This window comes from Acomys russatus, chromosome 14, assembly GCF_903995435.1.
Source record: "Acomys russatus chromosome 14, mAcoRus1.1, whole genome shotgun sequence".
In the NCBI taxonomy this organism is placed as follows: domain Eukaryota; kingdom Metazoa; phylum Chordata; class Mammalia; order Rodentia; family Muridae; genus Acomys; species Acomys russatus.
Window position 1 is genome coordinate 46,189,947 of NC_067150.1, and position 18,173 is coordinate 46,208,119.

At 44.3% G+C, this 18,173-nt stretch overlaps 1 protein-coding gene across 1 annotated transcript; it reads left to right on the forward strand.

Moving 5' to 3' along the window:
• On the forward strand, nt 1–13,666 carry Hykk (hydroxylysine kinase). Its single transcript, XM_051156477.1, has 4 exons — nt 1–448; nt 2,237–2,376; nt 8,280–8,463; nt 13,206–13,666. Exons 1-4 carry the CDS (start codon nt 103–105, stop codon nt 13,664–13,666), a joined length of 1,131 nt encoding a protein of 376 aa, XP_051012434.1. The 5' UTR covers nt 1–102.
• Nucleotides 13,667–18,173: the final 4,507 nt, after the last annotated feature.

Below are 18,173 nucleotides of genomic sequence, written 5' to 3' on the forward strand. Positions count from 1 at the left end.
AACATAGACTCCATATAAAGAAACAGTGGTCTGTCTTGAAAATAATCACTCAAATAAATAACTGTCATAATATGTCTGGCTGTTATTTTTCCCCTAGGCATAATGTCAAGTGGAGGCAGCCAGCGGTCACAGGCCTTTACCAAGCCCAGTTTTACTGAGGTACAAGCCTCTGCACTGGTCGAATCAGTATTTGGGTTCAAAGTTTCTAAGATCCAGCCACTCCCCAGCTATGATGACCAAAACTTTCACGTTCGCATTTCGAGACCCAAAGACACTACAGATGACCCAGTTGACTATGTCCTCAAAATCAGCAACACGGAATCTAGTAAAACGCCAGACCTGATTGAAATGCAGAACCACATTATCATGTTTCTGAGAGCAGCCGGGTTCCCAACAGCCTCTGTGTGCCCAACTAAAGCAGACAACACAATCTCGCTCGTGTCCATTGGTAAGAGATTTCCTATACATTCATGTTGCCGCATTTTGGCTATGGGTAAAAGTGCAGTGTCAAAAAAACAAGTTCATAATTCCAAGCGGAGCCAGGCGTGGTGATACACGCCTTTAATCCCAGCACTGGGGGGGGGGGGTGGCTGAGGCAGGTGGGTTGCTGTAAGTTCAAGGCCAGCCTGGTCTACAAAGTCAGTCCAGGATGGCCAAGTCTACACAGGGAAACCCTGTCTCCAAAAAAAAAAAAAAAAAAAAAGAAGGAAAGAAAGAAAAGGAAAGGAAAGGAAAAAGAAAGAAAGAAAATAATTCCAAGTGGAGCTATAGTTTGGAAATGGCTTGGGTTGAGATCTAGTATAAATTTTTTGTTTATGACTATCCTGATAAATAATAACCAAGGGACCCGTGAAGATCAGGAGGGCATGTTCTATTCTTATGTAACACAAGCAGATTATATGTGTTGCTAGGGATCGAACCCAGACCCTTGCACATGCTAGGCAAGCACTCAGCGAAGTCATTCCTCCAGCCTCAGGATTGTGTTCTTATTTACTAGACTGGCCGCATGTGCTGGTGCTGTGTTGTAGGGATAGAAAGAACACGAAGCTAGCAACCAAACTTTTGTTGTTGTTGTTTTTGGTTTTTCGAGACAGGGTTTCTCTGTGTAGCCCTGGCTGTCCTGGACTAACTTTGTAGACCAGGCTGGCCTTGAACTCACAGTGATGTGCCTGCCTCTGCCTCCGGAGTGCTGGGGTTAAAGGTGTGTGCCGCCACCTGGCTTTTTGTTTTGTTTTGTTTTTTCAAGACAAGAGTTTTTCTGTGTAGCCTTGGCTGTCCTGGACTTGTTTTTGTAGACCAGGCTGGCCTCGAACTCACAGTGATCTGCCTGGCTCTGCCTCCAGAGTGCTGGGATTACAGGTGTGCACCACCGTGCCCAGTGAGTGCAATCAAGCATTTTAAACCCCAGTTTGTCATTACTGTGTATTGAATGCAAGGCTGCAGGTCTCATCTCTGGGACTCAATCCTTTCCCTTTAAAGATTTCTGAAATGAGCTGGCCTTGGTGGCGCACACCTGTAATCCCAGCACTAGGGAGGCAGAGGCAGGCGGATCACTGTGAGTTTGAGGCCATCTTGGTCTATAAAGCGAGTCCAGGACAGCCAAGGCTACACAAAGAGACCCTGTCTCGAAAAACAAAAAACAAACAAAAACAAAAAAGACTTTTGAGATGTGCCTAACTTAGCAAGCAGTAGTTTAAGATCAACTTCCTGGAATTTTTTAAAGTATGAGGTCTCCACTATCTTTGTTCTTTTCTCTGGTTCACTTATTATTTCTTACCTCGTATTGCTCCAAACAACTAAGACCCACTGCCGTGCCTGAGGACAAGATGGCAGAGCTGTGGTACAGGCACAAGGCGCACTCCACTATGCCCCAAAGAAGCCTGTGGTTTGTGGCACAAGTCCCCTGTTATGCCTTGTGTTCCTCACTGCAACTGGATATGAAAATGTCAGTCTTAGACAATCATTTACCTTGTAAGTAATCGCCCCCTTGGAGCTAAGGCCTACATAGTTGGAGCTATGTTTGAGGTGTATAAATGGTTTGTCCTTCTGTTTGCTTTCACCCCCACATCTCTGAACAGAACATTGCAGAGTAGTTTTAGCAAGGTACATTTCCCCCTCTTACCTTGAAATTCCTTTTCTTTTCAGTACTAATTCTTTAAAAAAAAAAAAAAAAAAAAAAAAGCTCCTCTTGTTTGTTCACGAGTGATTGACAGGCTGCGTTGTTCCTTCAATCTAGACAGTGGATCTGAAATCAAAAGCTACTTGGTGAGAATGCTCACTTTCCTCCCAGGAAGACCGATAGCCGAGGTCACCGTCAGCTACCAGCAGCTGTATGAAATAGGAAGGCTAGCTGCCCGGCTGGATAAAACACTGGAGGTAAGATTTGGGATCTTGTCTTGTTTGTAAGGGGTATTGTTGGTTTATCCTTTTGTTTTTATTTTTGTTTGTTTTGAGACAGAGTTTCACTAGGTAACCCTGGATGGTCTGGAACTCACTATGCCCACCAGACTTAATATCAAATTCACAGAGATCCTCCTGCTTCTGCCTGAACGTGCTGGGAGGAAAGGTGTGCGTTACCATGCCTGGCTAGCAATGAGATTCCTAAGAACAATATGCTTTGTTTATTCGTTTTTCTCTTAGACAGGGTGTCATACAGTACAGGGTGGCTTCAAACTCACTGTGTGGTCAAAGCTTACCTTGAACACCTGACTGTGCTGCTTCTACCTCTTCAGTGCTGAAATTATAGGCTTGTGCTACCATGTCGAGTCTATAGGGTACTGGGGACTGAGCTTTGTGCAGGCTACATAAACACTGCCTCCCCAAAGGATTTGCTCATTGCTTGTCCTTGATGGATAGCACTGTACGTTTGACACATTGGGAGACCTAACTGGCACCTGGCAGAAGAAGAATTCTAGGATGGTGAATTAGGAGGTATTGGAGGGAATTTGTTACAGAAGGCATCCTACTCACTCAGACTTGCACGGAAGCCCTGTGCAGAGGCAGAGGCAGAGGCAGGCAGATGATCTCTGTGAGTTCAAGGCCAGCCTGGTCTCCAAAGTGAATCCAGGACAGCCAATGCTACATAGAGAAGCCCAGTCTCGAAAAGAAAAGAAAAGCGGGGGGAGGGGGAGGAGGCATGTGCCATCATGCCTGGCTTTGCTTTGTATTTTTAACAAGTTTTTCTTTTCTTTTCTTTTTTTTTTTTTTTTTTTTTTTTTTTGGTTTTCTCCCTTTGTAGTCTAGGCTGGCCTCGAACTCACAGCAATCTGCCTGCCTCTGCCTCCCAAGTGCTGGGATTAAAGGCGTGCGTCACCACGCCCGGCTTAACAAGTTTTTCTTAAGTAATGAGTCACTAAAGGGTTTTTGTTTAACCAGGAAAGAAATAAGCTATTCCTTCTCCTCCTTCTCTTCCTCTTCCCCCCCCCCCTCCTCCTTCTTTTCTTCTTGCTGGGAATTCAACTCAGGACCTCTGGAAAAGCAGACAGTGCTCTTAATCACTGAGCCGTCTCTCCATCCTGCAGTGAAGACTCTGCAGTGAAACCCACATGCTGGAAGGAAAAAATTGGCTCCCATAAGTTTTGCTCTGGCTGCCACATTTATGCCATGGCGCGCGCAAACACACACACACACACACACACACACAAATAAAATGTTTATGTGTGTATGTGTGAGTGTGTAACATATACATCCAATCACATGTGTGCTCACACATACACATGCAAATAAATAGAAGAAAAAGAAAGCTAAAATTAAGACCAACTGAGGAAGATACCCAGTATTGACCTCTGGCATCCAGGTGTACACATGCTCACATGAATGTGTACATGTACACACACACACACACACACACACACACACACACACACACACACTATCTACTTAGAATATAAATAGACTTTTAGTTTGAGTAGTTATTTTATTTTCATTTCTTTATGACAGGGTCTCTCTGAAAAAGATTTATTTATTTATGTGTGTGGGTGTTTTGCCTGTGTCTATGTAAGTGCACTGCATGTGCCAGGTACCCAAGGAGGCCAGAAGAGGGTGCCAGATCCCCTAGAACTAGAGCCATGGATGGTTATGAGTGGATGTGAATGCTGTAAGAACAGAATCCCAGTCTTCTGCAAGAGCATCAAGTGCTCTTAGACACACAGCCATCTCTCCAGACCCTGCAGGGTCTTGCTATGTAGCCCTGACTGATCTGGAACTCTTGGTGTAGACTGGGTTGGCCTTAAACTTCTGGCAGTCCTCCTATCTGCCTCCTGAATGCTGGGATTACATGTGTGGGCCATCATACCTGGCTTAAGTGTATTTTTAGGAGATTTTTTCATATGTTAATTTTATTAAGAAAAACCTTTTTAGTGATTACAACACTCTGTATTGTATTTGTATTGTGTCTATAATATCCTCAAAATATCTTCAAAATATGCTTGTTTTGTTTTGTTTTTTGTTTTTCAAGACAGGGTTTCTCTGGCCATCCTGGACTCACTTTGTAGACCAGGCTGGCCTCGAACTCCCAGCAATTTGCCTGCCTTTGCCTCCTGAGTGCAGGGATTAAAGGTGTGTGCCACCATGCGTGGCTCCAAATATGCTTTTTTTTTTTTTTTTTTTTTTTTTTTTTGGTTTTTCGAGACAGGGTTTCTCTGTGTAGCCTTGGCCATCCTGGACTCACTTTGTAGACCAGGCTGGCCTCTAACTCACAACGATCCGCCTGCCTCTGCCTCCCCAGTGCTGGGATTAAAGGCGTGCGCCACCACGCCCGGCTTCCAAATATGCTTTTTAAGTAAGTGTCTCTTACATCTTTCTCCTTTACCATTTGAAAAATAAATGTATTGTGATATATTTAGGTATACAACATAAGATACGTATACAGTAAAACAACTGCTACAGTGGGACATACTGTTGCCTCTTTCCCTCTCCCAGTGACACTCAGTTAACCCTTGTATTTCATTCCCTCTCTCCCATGTACTAACTTAGCAAAATGCTGACTAAAGACACTTAGCAACCTTGGTATTCATGTTGTTAGATCAGTAAACTTGTTAGTCTTAAATATTTACTACTTTGCTATTCCCATTTCTTTTCAGAGACTGTAAATGTTTTGCCTTTTACTAAATATTTGCTACAGTGTAAAGTATAACCTTTGGCCTACACACACCCTTTTTTTTTTTGGTGTTTGGAGACAGGGTTTCTCTGTGTAGCCTTGGCTGTCCTGGACTCAACTTGTAGACCAGGCTGGCCTCGAACTCACAGCGATCCGCCTGCCTCTGCCTCCCTAGTGCTGGGATTAAAGGTGTGCACCACCACTGCCCGGCCTTTTTTTTTTTTTTTTTCCTTAGATTTATTTATTTATTATGTACACAGTGCTCTGTCTGCCAGAAGAGAGCATTAGATCACATTATAGATAGTTGTGAGCCACCATGTGGTTGCTGGGAATTGAACTCAGGACCTCTGGAAGAGCAGACAGTGTTCTTAACCTCTGAGCCATTCTCCAGCCCCCTCTTTTTTTTTTTTTTTTTTTTTTTTTTTTTTAACGTGACTATTTTGGCTAAATACAATGAACAAAGTACATGAAACAGATAGTTTCGTGAGTTTGTAATTTCATTTCCCTTAGATATGTGCCCCCAAAAGGCTGAACTTAAGGGTCACATAGTAATCTTGGTTTTAATTTTTTTAATAACTTTCCATGCTGTGTTCTATAGTGGCTGTACACTCTTGTCTACAGTATACACAGATTCTCTTTCGCCATACCCTCCCAACATGAGTCATCACTCATATTTCCAGTAGCATTGGTCTTTACAGGTGTGAAGTGATAGCTCATGGTGCATCCAGTCTTTATTTTCCTGAAGGTGGTTTAGGTGTGACCACCTTGTGTACCCATTGGACGTTCTTGTGTTGTCTTTGGAAAAATGCTGCTTTCAGTCTTTTGCTCACTTTCGTTTTTTAGGGAGAACTCTCTTTGCGGACCAGGATGGCCTTGAACTCATAGAGATCCACCTGCCTCTACCTCCCAAGTGCCAGGATTAAAGGCATGTGACACCACCACCTGGCTTTTCTATGTCTTTTTCACAAACTCTCAATTGAGATTAAAATTGTTGAACTTGCTGGGCGGTGGTGGCGCACACCTTTAATCCCAGCACTTGGGAGGCAGAGGCAGGCGGATTGTTGTGAGTTCAAGGTCAGTCTGGTCTACAAAGCGAGTCCAGGACAGTCAAGGCTACACAGAGAAACCCTGTCTCAAAAAACCAAAAAAAAAAAAAAAAAAAAAAAAAAAAATTGTGGAATTTGTGTGTGTGTGTGTGTTCATGTAAGTATATGTTGTCTGCGCATGCATATCAAGGCCAGAGGTTGACATCAGTGTCTTTCTTGATTGCTGTCCTTTATTCATTCATTCATTCATTCATTCATTCATTCTGTGTGTGTGTGTTCATATGTGTGTCCATGCATGCCACAGTGCATGTGTAGCAATCTGAGACAAGGAGACCTTACAGGAGTCAGTCCTCTTCCTTCTACAGCGTTGGTTCTGGGCATCAAACTCAAGTCATCAGGCTTGGCAAATGCCTTTTCCTGGTAAGCCAGCTCGCTAGCCTTTCCCTTTGAGAAAGGTCTCTCACTAAGCCTGAAACTTTCCAGTTGGCTCCAATGACTGACCAACAAGCCCCAGGGGATCCTCCTAGGCCCACCTCCTCAGTGTCGGGGTTAGAGGCCTGTGCAGTCATCACGGCACTGAGCCATTTCTCCAGCCCCAGTGCTGTTGAATTTTCTGTGCAGCAGCTTTTGCTTTGATATAATCCCGTCTTTATTTTTGCTTTGGATATAAATGGCAAGAAATCATTGACAAAGCCATTGCCAAGAAGTTTTATGATTTCAGATCATGGTATTTGGTTGGGTCTTCTGTCTATTTTGGGGTTGGTTTTTGTATGTGGTGTAATATACATGCCCTGTATCATTGTTTTTCATGTTGAAATCCAGTTTTCCCAGAACTATATTAAAGAACCATATCCTTTCCCATGGTATCTTCTGAATACTACTTGGTAATGTGTTTTTAAGGTTATTTATGGATTCTCTGCACTGCTCCACTAATTCTTTTGTCTGCTTTTATACTATTTATGTTATTTTTTTTCTTTTGTTTGTTCTCTGATGAACCCAAGGCAAGCTTTGTGCTTAGCACATGATTTGCCACTGATGTATACCTTCAGCCCTCATACTGTTTTATTATAACTTTGTACTATAATCTTAAATCTGATTAAATTCTTCCCACTCTGCTTTCCTTCTCAGAATCACTTAGTGTTTGGAGTGTTCCATGGTTTTATGGCAATCCTTAGGGTTTGTTTGTTTGTTTTTTCCTTTCCTATTTTTGCAAAGAACGCTATTGGGATTTTGACAGGGCTTTTGTCAGCTCCGCTGTCGCTGCTGTCTCCTTCCAGCACGTCTGTGGGCTCATGCTCACTCTCTCCTGTGAGCTCCCCCACTGCCTCTCCCTGAAGCTCCAGCTCTTTTTTCCCTGCTTGAGACGGCAACTGCAGTTCCACATGATGGGTGTTTTCCTGTTCAAGCCCACCTGCTGCGTGCTAGGCAGCCTTTGTAAGTTGTCGTGTGGGGAACACAGAGATCTGCGGGACACAGAGAACGGCTCTCCTCTGGGTACCGCGGTGCCTTCTGGCAGACTCTGTGCCCACCGCGCATGCCCTCGCTGAGCCTCCACCACGCTGTGTCAGGCAGAGTCCCTTCACCTTCCTGTAAGTATACCGCAAAGGTGTGCTGTTTCAGCTCCGTCCCTGTGGGAGAGACTGGGACTATCTGCTAAGGATATAGTTGGTCCACCGAAAATTCCAGCAGCTTCCAGGCCCAGGGGTTCCAGGATAGATAGACAGGAGCCTCAACACCAAAGGGAGCAGAACTGAAACGTCCAAAGTTGTGCGATCAAATAATGCTGGAGTTTGGCTGCAGCTTGACTGTAGCATTTCAGGTCGGGGTGCAAGGAGCCAAAAGAAATAAAAGCCGGAGAGGTCAGGCTGAACAGGTACAATGTTCACATCTTCGAATATTCAGACAAACTTTGGGCTGAAGAGATAACTTAGAGACAGAGTGCCTGTCTAGCACGGGGAAGACCCTAGCTTCAATCCCCAGCACCACTAAACAAGCAAACCAAACAGAATGCTGGGATTATGGGCATATGCTGTCACTCACGTCTAGTTTTATCACAGGGATCAAACACAGGGCATGCCAAGCAAGCACTGCACCGCCTAAGCCACATCCTTCCCAGTTTCTTGTATTTTACTTAGGAATTCCATCACCCAAAGTTAAATCTTCTTCGCCGAGAGAACTTCATCTGGAATCTGAAAAACGTTCCTCTTCTAGAGAAATACATGGGCGCCCTGAGCCAGAGTCGAAACCGGGAGATTATTGAGCAGGTGGTCCAGCTGTTCAAGGAAGAAGTAATGACCAAATTAAGTCATTTCCGAGAATGTGAGTATTTTCCCAATCAAAGTGTGTATTTTTCTAAACCTTTAAATTGGCATATTTCACATTGTCAAGAAAATATGGAGGTACAGCTTAGATTTCTGACATTATAAGATGTCTTCATTTTTTCCTATTACTTTTACAAAAATAATGTCTTTATTACCTTTTTGTTTGTTTGTTTGTTTGTTTGTTTTTGAGACAGGGTTTCTCTGTGTAGCCTTGGCTATCCTGGACTCCCTTTGTAGACCAGGCTAGCCTCAAACTCACATGCCTTCCTCTGCCTCCCAAGTGCTGGGATTACAGGCATGCACCACCCGCCCAGCTGTGTTTACTACTCTTAGGTTTTCTATATTTGAAGTTTGCTTTTGCTGCTCTTTGGACTGTGTAGACCAGGCTGGTCTTGAATCACAGAAACCCTCCTTCATCAATCTCCTTATGTTCAACTTGACCAAATAATGCCAGCTTCCAAAAGAGGTTGTATGAGTTCGCGCTACTGTTACCCAGGCACAGACATTCTGCTGTGTTGCCGTCCCGACTTTATGATGCTTACAGTTTTCTTTTCTTTTTAAAAACTATTTAACTTTTTATTGCTTCTTTGTGAATTTCACACCCAATCCCACTCATCTCCCCATCTCTTTCTCTCCACCCTCCGCCCGTGCAACCTCCCCAAGAAAAGAAAAAAAAATATCATTCTAGAAGCTGTAGTGTATCACAGTGTGTCCCGCACACAGTGTCTCATAAAAACAAAACATAACAATCATCTTTTTTGTTTTTTTAAAACAGTGCTTCTCTGTGTAGCTCTGGCCTTTCTGGAGCTTGCTCTGTAGACCAGGCTGGCCTCACACTCACAAAGATCTACCTGCTGGGGCTGGAGAGATGGCTCAGAAGTTAAGAGCACTGACTGCTCTCCCAAAGGTTCTGAGTTCAATTCCCAGCAACCACATGGTGGCCCACAACCATCTATGATGTGATCTGATGCCTTCTTCTGACCTACAGGTGTACATGCAGGCAGAGCTCTGTATATATAATATTAATAAATAAATCTTTAAAAAAAAAAGATCTACCTGCTTCTGAGTCCCAAGTACTGGGATTAAAGGGGTGTTCTACCACTCCCCAGCTCAGTTACTTTTCTTATATAGCTAGTGGACTGGGCTCTCGCTCACCGACATCCATCATCAATCAAGATAATTTCTCATAGATGTGGCTGTAGAAAACCAGTGTCAACTACTTTTTTCCCTTTGTATTTCCATATCAATTTTAGGATCAGCAAGTCATGCGTTTAAAAAAGTCTATTGGTACTTTGGATTTTGATCAGGTTGTGGATAAGTTTGAAGAAAATGGTTATTACAGAAACTTATATTTCTAAAACTATATTAATCCATGACCAAAGTCAGTGTTTCTACTCGCATATACCCATAGAAGATCTTTTTGTTTTGTTTTGTTTTTTCGAGACAGGGTCTCTCTGTGTAGCCTTGGCTGTCCTGGACTCATTTTGTAGACCAGGCTGGCCTTGAACTCCTGGAGTTCTGCCTGACTCTGCCTCCCAAGTGCTGGGATTAAAGGCGTGTGCCACTATTGCTGGGCCCATAGAGTATCTTTATTCCTAAGACATAGACAAACAAAATTAAACATCCAGACATTGAGTTTTACATGTCTCTAAAGAAGTATTACACATTAAACATTTTTAAATTGTATTATTTATTTGGGGATGCAGATGATATAGCACATGTGTGTAAGTCAGAGGACAATATAAAGGGGTTTGTTCTTTCCTTCTACTTTGTGGGTCCCTGGATTGAACTCAGCAGCTTTACCCACTGGGTCATCTCACTGGCCTCCTGTGTATTGTTGAAAGTACTGTAGGTCAGCTCCAGGGCTTTGTACCTGCTGGACAAGTACTCTCCCACTCAGCTCTATCTCAAGCCTATGCTACTAAACTCTTTTTATTTTAGAAGGGTTTTGTTGTTGTTGTTGTTTTGGTTTGGTTTGGTTTTTCGAGACAGGGTTTCTCTGTGTAGCCTTGGCTGTCCTGGACTCACTTTGCAGACCTCAAACTCACAGTGATTCACCGGCCTCTGCCTCCCTAGTGCTGGGATCAAAGGCGTGTGCCACCACGTACAGCTTATAAAGTCTCAAGACAAACAGTACCTTTCACAAACAAATAAACTTTAAATTTGAATATCAGGAAACAAAGAACCATGCATGGGAATGAACACTCTTTCTAGCTCTTTCTGAACTCTGGCTGGCTAGTTCAACTCTGCTGTTCTTGCTCAGACTTTCCTCCAAGATGACTGATTTAATCTGGTTTCTCTCTCAGCCTCTGGTTGAATTGCTGTGCTGGGTCTCAAACTAACTCTAGCAAAATCTGTTCTGATTTTCTGGCTCCTTCTCATTCTCTGGCTTCACAGGTCTTCACCTGTGTCTATTTTGTTCTTTCTCTGCAATCTTCTCTGTAAAACTGCCCCAGTAAAACTTCCTTTTCTTCTCTCTGTCTGTCTCACCCTTTCTGAACTCTGGCTGGCTGCTTCAACTCAGCTGTTCTAGCTCAAACTCCTCTCCTATCTCTGTAAAACTGTCCTGATAAAAATGCCCCCCGCCCTTTCTCTCTCTCCTCTCTGCACTGCTCCCTTTTAAATCACCTCTCCTTCATCTCTGTTCTCATGAAAGTTGGGTATATCCTATTCTGTCAAATCTTTTTCTGACTTGTCACTTTTTCTGCCCCTCAATTAGACATCACTTTCTAACATGGGTGCTTCTTTCTACAAACTAACTCTACCTTCATTGTTTGGGATTAAAGATGTATCCTTAGGGTGTGTCTGTATTCCAGCCAGAGTAGCCAAATTGCTGGATTAAAATCCCTCTACAGTCAATTCTGTTGCTTTTGAACTAGAAAACATAGGAGCCAGTTTTTGTTTAGCTCTTTTTCTGTCCAAGCAGGGAGGCAGTATTAGATTATCCCTCCTGCTTTCTTTCTTTTTTAAAATATTTATCTGTTATATATACAGCACTCTGCTTGCATGTACACCTGTAGGCTAGAAGAGGGCATCAGATCACATTATAGATGGTTGTGAGCCACCATGTGGTTGCTGGGAATTGAACTCAGGACCTCTGGAAGAGCAGCCAGTGCTCTTAACCTCTGAGCCATCTCTCTAGCCCTTCTGCTTTGTTTCTTATTGTTTTTGTTTGTTTTATACTGCTACCGTTATGGGATCTCAATTATTGCTGCAGCCTCTTTTCTTCAGCTACCATCCAAAGCACTTTTTTTTCTTTTGAAATACAGCTGAACATGGTGGTGCACACTCCTAATATACATGGGAACTGAGCAGAAGAAATATTGCTATGAAATACAGGCTCGTGTGGCTACAGAGTCAGATCTGGTCTTTAAAAAAATGTGTGTGTGTGTGTGTGTGTGTGTGTGTGTGTGTGTGTGTGTGTGTGTGTGTGTGTGTGTGAAAAAGACACATTCCTGCTGGGCAGGGTGGCACATGCTTTTAATCCCAGCACTTGGGAGGCAGAGGCAGGAGGATCTCTCTGAGTTTGAGGCCAACCTGGTCTGCAAAGTGATTCTAGGACAGCCAGGGCTACACAGAGAAACCCTGTCTGGAACAAAATGAAACAATAACAACAAAAGACACATTCTAAATCACCTGGTTGTTATAAGGTGTGTTACTCTCAGTGGTTTGTTGCTTGTGAACAAACAAATAGTGCCTTAATTCTAGACTATAGCTTGTATCAGTGTTTTTCAAATTGCCCATGATAAAGACAGGTTTGATGTTTTCTTTTCTCCCAGCCTATTACAATTTGATGTATGGTTACACTGTGCATGTCTGGGCCATAGCTTATACCACATGCAGCTAACTACACTACTCATCACTCCAAGTTCACTGTATTCTGGCCACAGGCAAGGCCATGGATCATGCTCTTGGGTGTCAAATTCTACATTTCCTAAACACTCTCAGTTTCTGGTTTGTTTATATTATTATTATTATTATTATTATTATTATTATTATTATTACTCTTTCTTTTTCTCTCTCTCCCTCCCTCCCTTCCCCCCATCTCTCTCATCTCTCTCATCTCTCCAGCCCTGGCTGGCCTGGAACTCTCTATTTAGACCAGGCTGCAGAGATCTGTCTGCCTCTGCCTCCTGAGTCTGGGATTAAAGGTGTGCATCATCACACCAGGCTTATCGGAACTTTTAAAGCCTTGATATAAATAAAGGTGTGTATGGCCCATGTGAGTCTCTGCATCCTATAATGACATGAATGTGATTTGGTTCCTTTCAAACACCTCCAGCTTTGAGCACTTCTCCATTAGGGTGTTTGCAAGTGCTCCACTTTCCACCTTGACCTCTCCACTGGTGAGGAGCAAGAGCAAGGGAGCCTGTGTCCTTTGCAGGGAAAATGGCTTTATTTTAAGAAATTGGAGCTTGTGCCTTTATCTCTGCTTGCTCATCAAATTATTTAGATGGCTTTGCTTTAAAAAGAAAGGTAGGTGGCAGCAGCGGCTTCGCACACCTTTAATCCCAGCACTCGGGGAGGCAGAGGCAGGTGCACCACAGTGAGTTCGAGGCCAGCCGGATCTACAAAGTGAGTCCAGGACAGCCAAGGCTACACAGAGAAATCCTGTCTGAAAAAAAAAAAAAAGAAAAGAAAAAGAAAAAGAAAAGAAAGAAAGAAAAGAGAAAAAAGAAAGGTAGAAAGAGAAGGAATTGGCATTTCAAATGACTTTCTATATGATTTTTCTAATTTCAGGTATTAACCATGGTGATCTCAATGACCATAACATTTTAGTAGACCTCAGCAAGGCAGCCTCTGGAGATGCTGTCTATCACGTCTCGGGGATTTTAGACTTTGGTGACATGAGCTATGGCTACTATGTGTTTGAAGCCGCGATCACCATCATGTACATGATGATTGAAAGCACAAATCCTATGCAAGTAGGGGGGCATGTCCTCGCGGGCTTTGAGAGTGTGATCCCATTGACCCCAGAAGAGAGGAGCACTTTGTTTTTACTTGTATGCAGTCGTTTCTGTCAGTCTCTTGTCATGGCTGAATACTCCTGCCAGCTGTACCCGGAGAACAAAGAGTACCTTATGATTACAGCCAAAACGGGATGGAAGCATTTACAGCAGATGTTTGACATGGGCCAGAAAGCCATAGAAGAAATCTGGTTTGAAACTGCCAAATCCTATGAATCTGGGATCGCCATGTGACCAGAGAAAAGTTTGTATTTCCTTCGACAATCTAAACTTGGTTAGGCGGCCGGGCGTGGTGGTGCACACCTTTAATCCCAGCACTTGGGAGGCAGAGGCAGGTGGATCTCTGAGTTCGAGGCCAGCCTGGTCTACAAAGTGAGTCCAGGACAGCCAGGGCTATTACACAAAGAAACACTGTCTCAAAAAAACAAAAAAAGGCCCCCAAAAAACCTCAGTTAGGCTCAGACCAAATTTATGAAGGATTTTAGTGCAGAGTTAAAACTGAAATGGTAAAATGGGTCTGTTCTAAATATGAAGAGGCAAAGAAAAATCTGGTTTTTACAGCAGCCTTAGGACCATCTTTTACACTTAAGAAAGTGCTGCCTGAAGAGCACTTGCCTAGTGTGGAAGGCCTGGACTCAACCTCATCACTACAGAAAAGAACGACACATGCACAAGTAAGCATGTCTTTGCACAGGTCTTGCTAGCCTTTTGTAAGAAACATACATGATAACATATGGTTTGTAATCAGTTTCTGAAGGTCTAGTCCAGTCCCTAAATCAATGACTTTTAAACTTTGCAAAGAATACATATGTATAGCTATGTTCACACTTTGTTTTGTTTTGTTTTGTTTTTGTTTTTTTCGAGACAGGGTTTCTCTGTGTATCCTTGGCTGTCCTGGACTCACTTCATAGACCAGCCTGGCCTCGAACTCGCAGAGATCTGCTGACCTCTGCCTCCCTGAACAAAGGCGTGCACCACCACGCCCAGCTCATACTCACATATTTTAAATCCCTAGCCTACACATCACTAACTCTATGAACTCCTCATTGGTCTCACCTCTCTAGAATCCCATTGCATTCTGTCTTTTTCGTGGCAGTTCAGTCTTACCTGCTTATGGTTGTACAGTCACCAATCCTGTCAAGTTGGCCATGGCATAGACCATGAGAAGCTTACATTTTTGTGCCTCTTCTTGCCCTGTGATAGTGCCTTGCCCACGTTAAGAGACGATGGCAGCCTCTTAGCATAGACTCTGCCACACAGTAAAGGCATTATTAATAGTTACTAAATAATGGATCATATTTCAGGTTCCCCTAGCTCAAAGCTATTGGTGTGACATGCTGCTTGCCTTTCTCAGTGAGCCCTACTCCTTTCACAAATCAGGATTTTAGGTGAACAAATCTGGGGCAGACCTGTCTTTCTTGCTTCTTTAGTTTTTCAGTAGTATATTCTATAAACCAATGTTTATTGAACATTATTTTATATACACTACCTCATTTAATCTAGAATAGAATCATATAGCTATTTTGATGATTAACCTCCATTTTTAGATAAAGATATAGAGCCTTTAAAAGTTGAATTAATTGACTCAAAAGAGAGTCTGGGCTTAGCTCTTAAATTAGGCCTTTGGGCTATGATCCCTGTTCCTAATCACTACAGAATCCCATATTTTTTCTTGGTTTTTCGAGACAGGGTTTCTCTGTGTAACAACTCTAGCCATCCTGGAACTCTCTCTGTAGACCAGGCTGGCCTCGAACTCACAGAGATCCACCTGCCTCTGCTTCCCAAGTGCTGGGATTAAAGGCGTGCACCACCACCGCCCGACTCTCATACTCTTTTTTGCCTCTCCTTTCTTCTTCCTAAACAGAGAGAGAGAGAGAGAGAGCAAATGAGAGCATTCGTATATGAAACACTTAGGATTTTCACACTTAAGGTTTTTATTTAACTTGGCTTATCAGGAAACTAGGGAGCAGGAAAGTGGGCTATAACTTGGGTTTCACTCACTACAGATAAGTGTTCATCACGTTATACAATGGAATCCTGCATGTTTCTCTCAATTGTTCTTGCTAACAGCGATTCTCTTCACTAAATTCATAATGCAAATATTGCTGATTTCTGTTATATCAAATATATACTGAATTGTATGGATATTTTACTATTTGGTCTTTTTTTTTTCTCTCTCTCTCTCTCATTTATGAAACAGGCTCCCTATGTAGTTGGCTTGGAATTCATAGGGCAAATCAGGTCCTGAGTACTGGCCAGGTCCAGGCTACATGCAACTAATTTCTAAACTATCCCCCTTTAAAAACCCAGATCCAGAGCTAGCCTTGGTGGCGCATGCCTTTAATCCCAGCATTAGGGAGGCAGAGGCAGGTGGATCTCTGTGAATTCGAGACCAGCCTGGTCTACAAGCGAGTCCAGGACAGTCAGGGCTACACAGAGAAACCCTGTCTTGAAAAACAAAACAAAACCAAAGCCCAACCCAGATCTTGCACCCTACACAGAAGACTATCCCTGCCCAGTGGACTGAAATGACTACAGTATTGAATCAGACAGTCAACCCACTAGCTACTCCAACCTCAAGATGGGCACAGAAACCAGGTAAGACTGGAAAGGAGAAACAGATGAAGAGGATTCTTAAACTTAAAACGAGAGTTATCCCAATTAAAGAGTTGGATCTGAGAAAGGAAAAAAATGAGGCTAAGAGGCAGGTATAGGGAAAAACTGTTCAGGGGAAGGCTGGAATAGTAAGCAAACCAAATATAGCACTTGCTACTCTGGCCTCCGTTAGAATGGTACAGAAGAGAAAGTGAAAGTGGAGCGCAAAGCGTAGGAGCAATCCGGGTTCCACTTTCCGTTGGACAGGTTCTTCCCTCCTTCCTCCAAACCTCCTCCTTTAACACGGACCCCAGCCTAAACCGCGATTGCGCTTCTCAATCGTCCACGTGGGTAGACTGTCCCCGCCCCGGCACCAGGAGGACTTCCGCGTCCTCGCTGCCCCGCCCACCCTCTCGTAGTTCTGCGCACGCGCGGGAGCCATATTCGCCGCGGATGCTTGGCCATCCGTGCTCGTTCTTCTCCAGCTGAGTAAAGCGGCACTGATCTGCACCCTCACTGTCTTCCTCCGGTGAGGCTCAGTCTCTTAGGACCCGCGGAAGCGAGGTCGCTGTCTCCCGGGCGGGGGCCATCTGCGTGGAGACCACGGCCCAGGCCCGCGGCCGCCACCGAGGAGCCGTGGGCACGATGACTTTGCACCCGCCTCCTCGGTGACCGGCCTGCCAGGGACTGGCCCCCGCCGGCCGCCGTCGGGTATCCCCCCGCGCGGCCTGGACGGCGAGCCCGGGCTCTGAGACCCACCGGGCCGGTGCGGGGGGTGGGGGGCGGCTTGCGATCCAGCGAGTCCATTCGGGAAAGTGGAGCTGCGGGGAAAGTCCAAAGCTTGCGGCGCCCGCGCCGGGCGTGGAGGTAGCTGTGTTCACAGTCGAATCCGAAACCCGCCGTGGCCTCCTGGCTGCTGTGTTCAGGGCCACCTTTCTGTTTCTCCTACATGTTGGAGCCGACTCCCGGCAGGTTAGCTGTCCCTCACCGTCTCTTCGGCCTGACAACTTTTCTAAAATGTCAGTCACTTCCTATGGTCCTCGCGCCCAGTCCGTCCTTCAGTGGAGCCGTCTTCAATGAGAGAGAAAGTTCAGTTTTCACCTGGGCGCGCAGACACCTTCAGATGTCTGCTTAGCTTTCCAGCCTCGAGTGCTGATACCCCCATTATTTGGCAACGTAGGAATTGGACTTTGAGGTGCCATTTTTTCCTCTAAGGCAGAGCTTCCATTGTTGGCTTTCAAAGAAACGGAAACGAGGACCCTTCCCTTACACCTCCAAATTTAGGACATTATCTGACTTAAGCAGTTTCTCTCTCTCCCTTCCTTCCACCACCACCACCCTCTTTTTGCTTTTTTGAAACAGGGTTTCTCTGTGTAGCCTTGGCTGTCCTGGACTCACTTTGTAGACCAGGCTGGCCTCGAACTCACAGCGATCCGCCTGCCTCTGCCTCCCAAGTAATGATCAATTTGTCTTTTATCTGTTGAATTTTATTAACAGTTTATCAACCTTTCCCAGCTGTTTCTAATTGGAATGCCCTTCCCTTCACCCTATCCCAGTTCTTCCTCTTCAACCAGAGGCTTTTCAGCTTACTTTTGCTTCTCCCATCTGTAGTTTACTCTCCTTCTCTGTATTGGTTTCTCCAAAACTTACTTCCTGGCCATCCCATTTTCATACCCCAGGATCCGTGCCTCTTCCATGGTACTTTATGACCGGTGTCCCCCTCATCTGGCTGCTAGATTCCGAGCTGTCCAGGACACACTTGGTTTACCCTCATTGTGGTGTCCAAAGTCTGTTGTAGCTCCCAACAGTTCAGCGTTAGCCGAGTGATGGTGTGTGGATCAAACAGTTTAAAACGTCGAAGCTACTTCTTAAATTATGATTTTTATTTTAATGATCCTGCTTTCCTTTCACAGGAATTACATAAAGTTCAGAAGCCATGGTGAGTTCATGACACACTTCATCTAACTTTTGCCTGGTGAATGTTACGGCTTGTTCGGAAACAGAAGGGGGAACGAGGGGTTTGAGTGGGGTCCTCCTCCTTCCCATGGAACTCAGCCCCAGCATTCCACTGGGTGGGGTTTGTGGGCTTCCAGAAGTTAGGTTCCTTCCCCTGAACAGGCATCATCTCTTTACTTTTCCGTTGCAG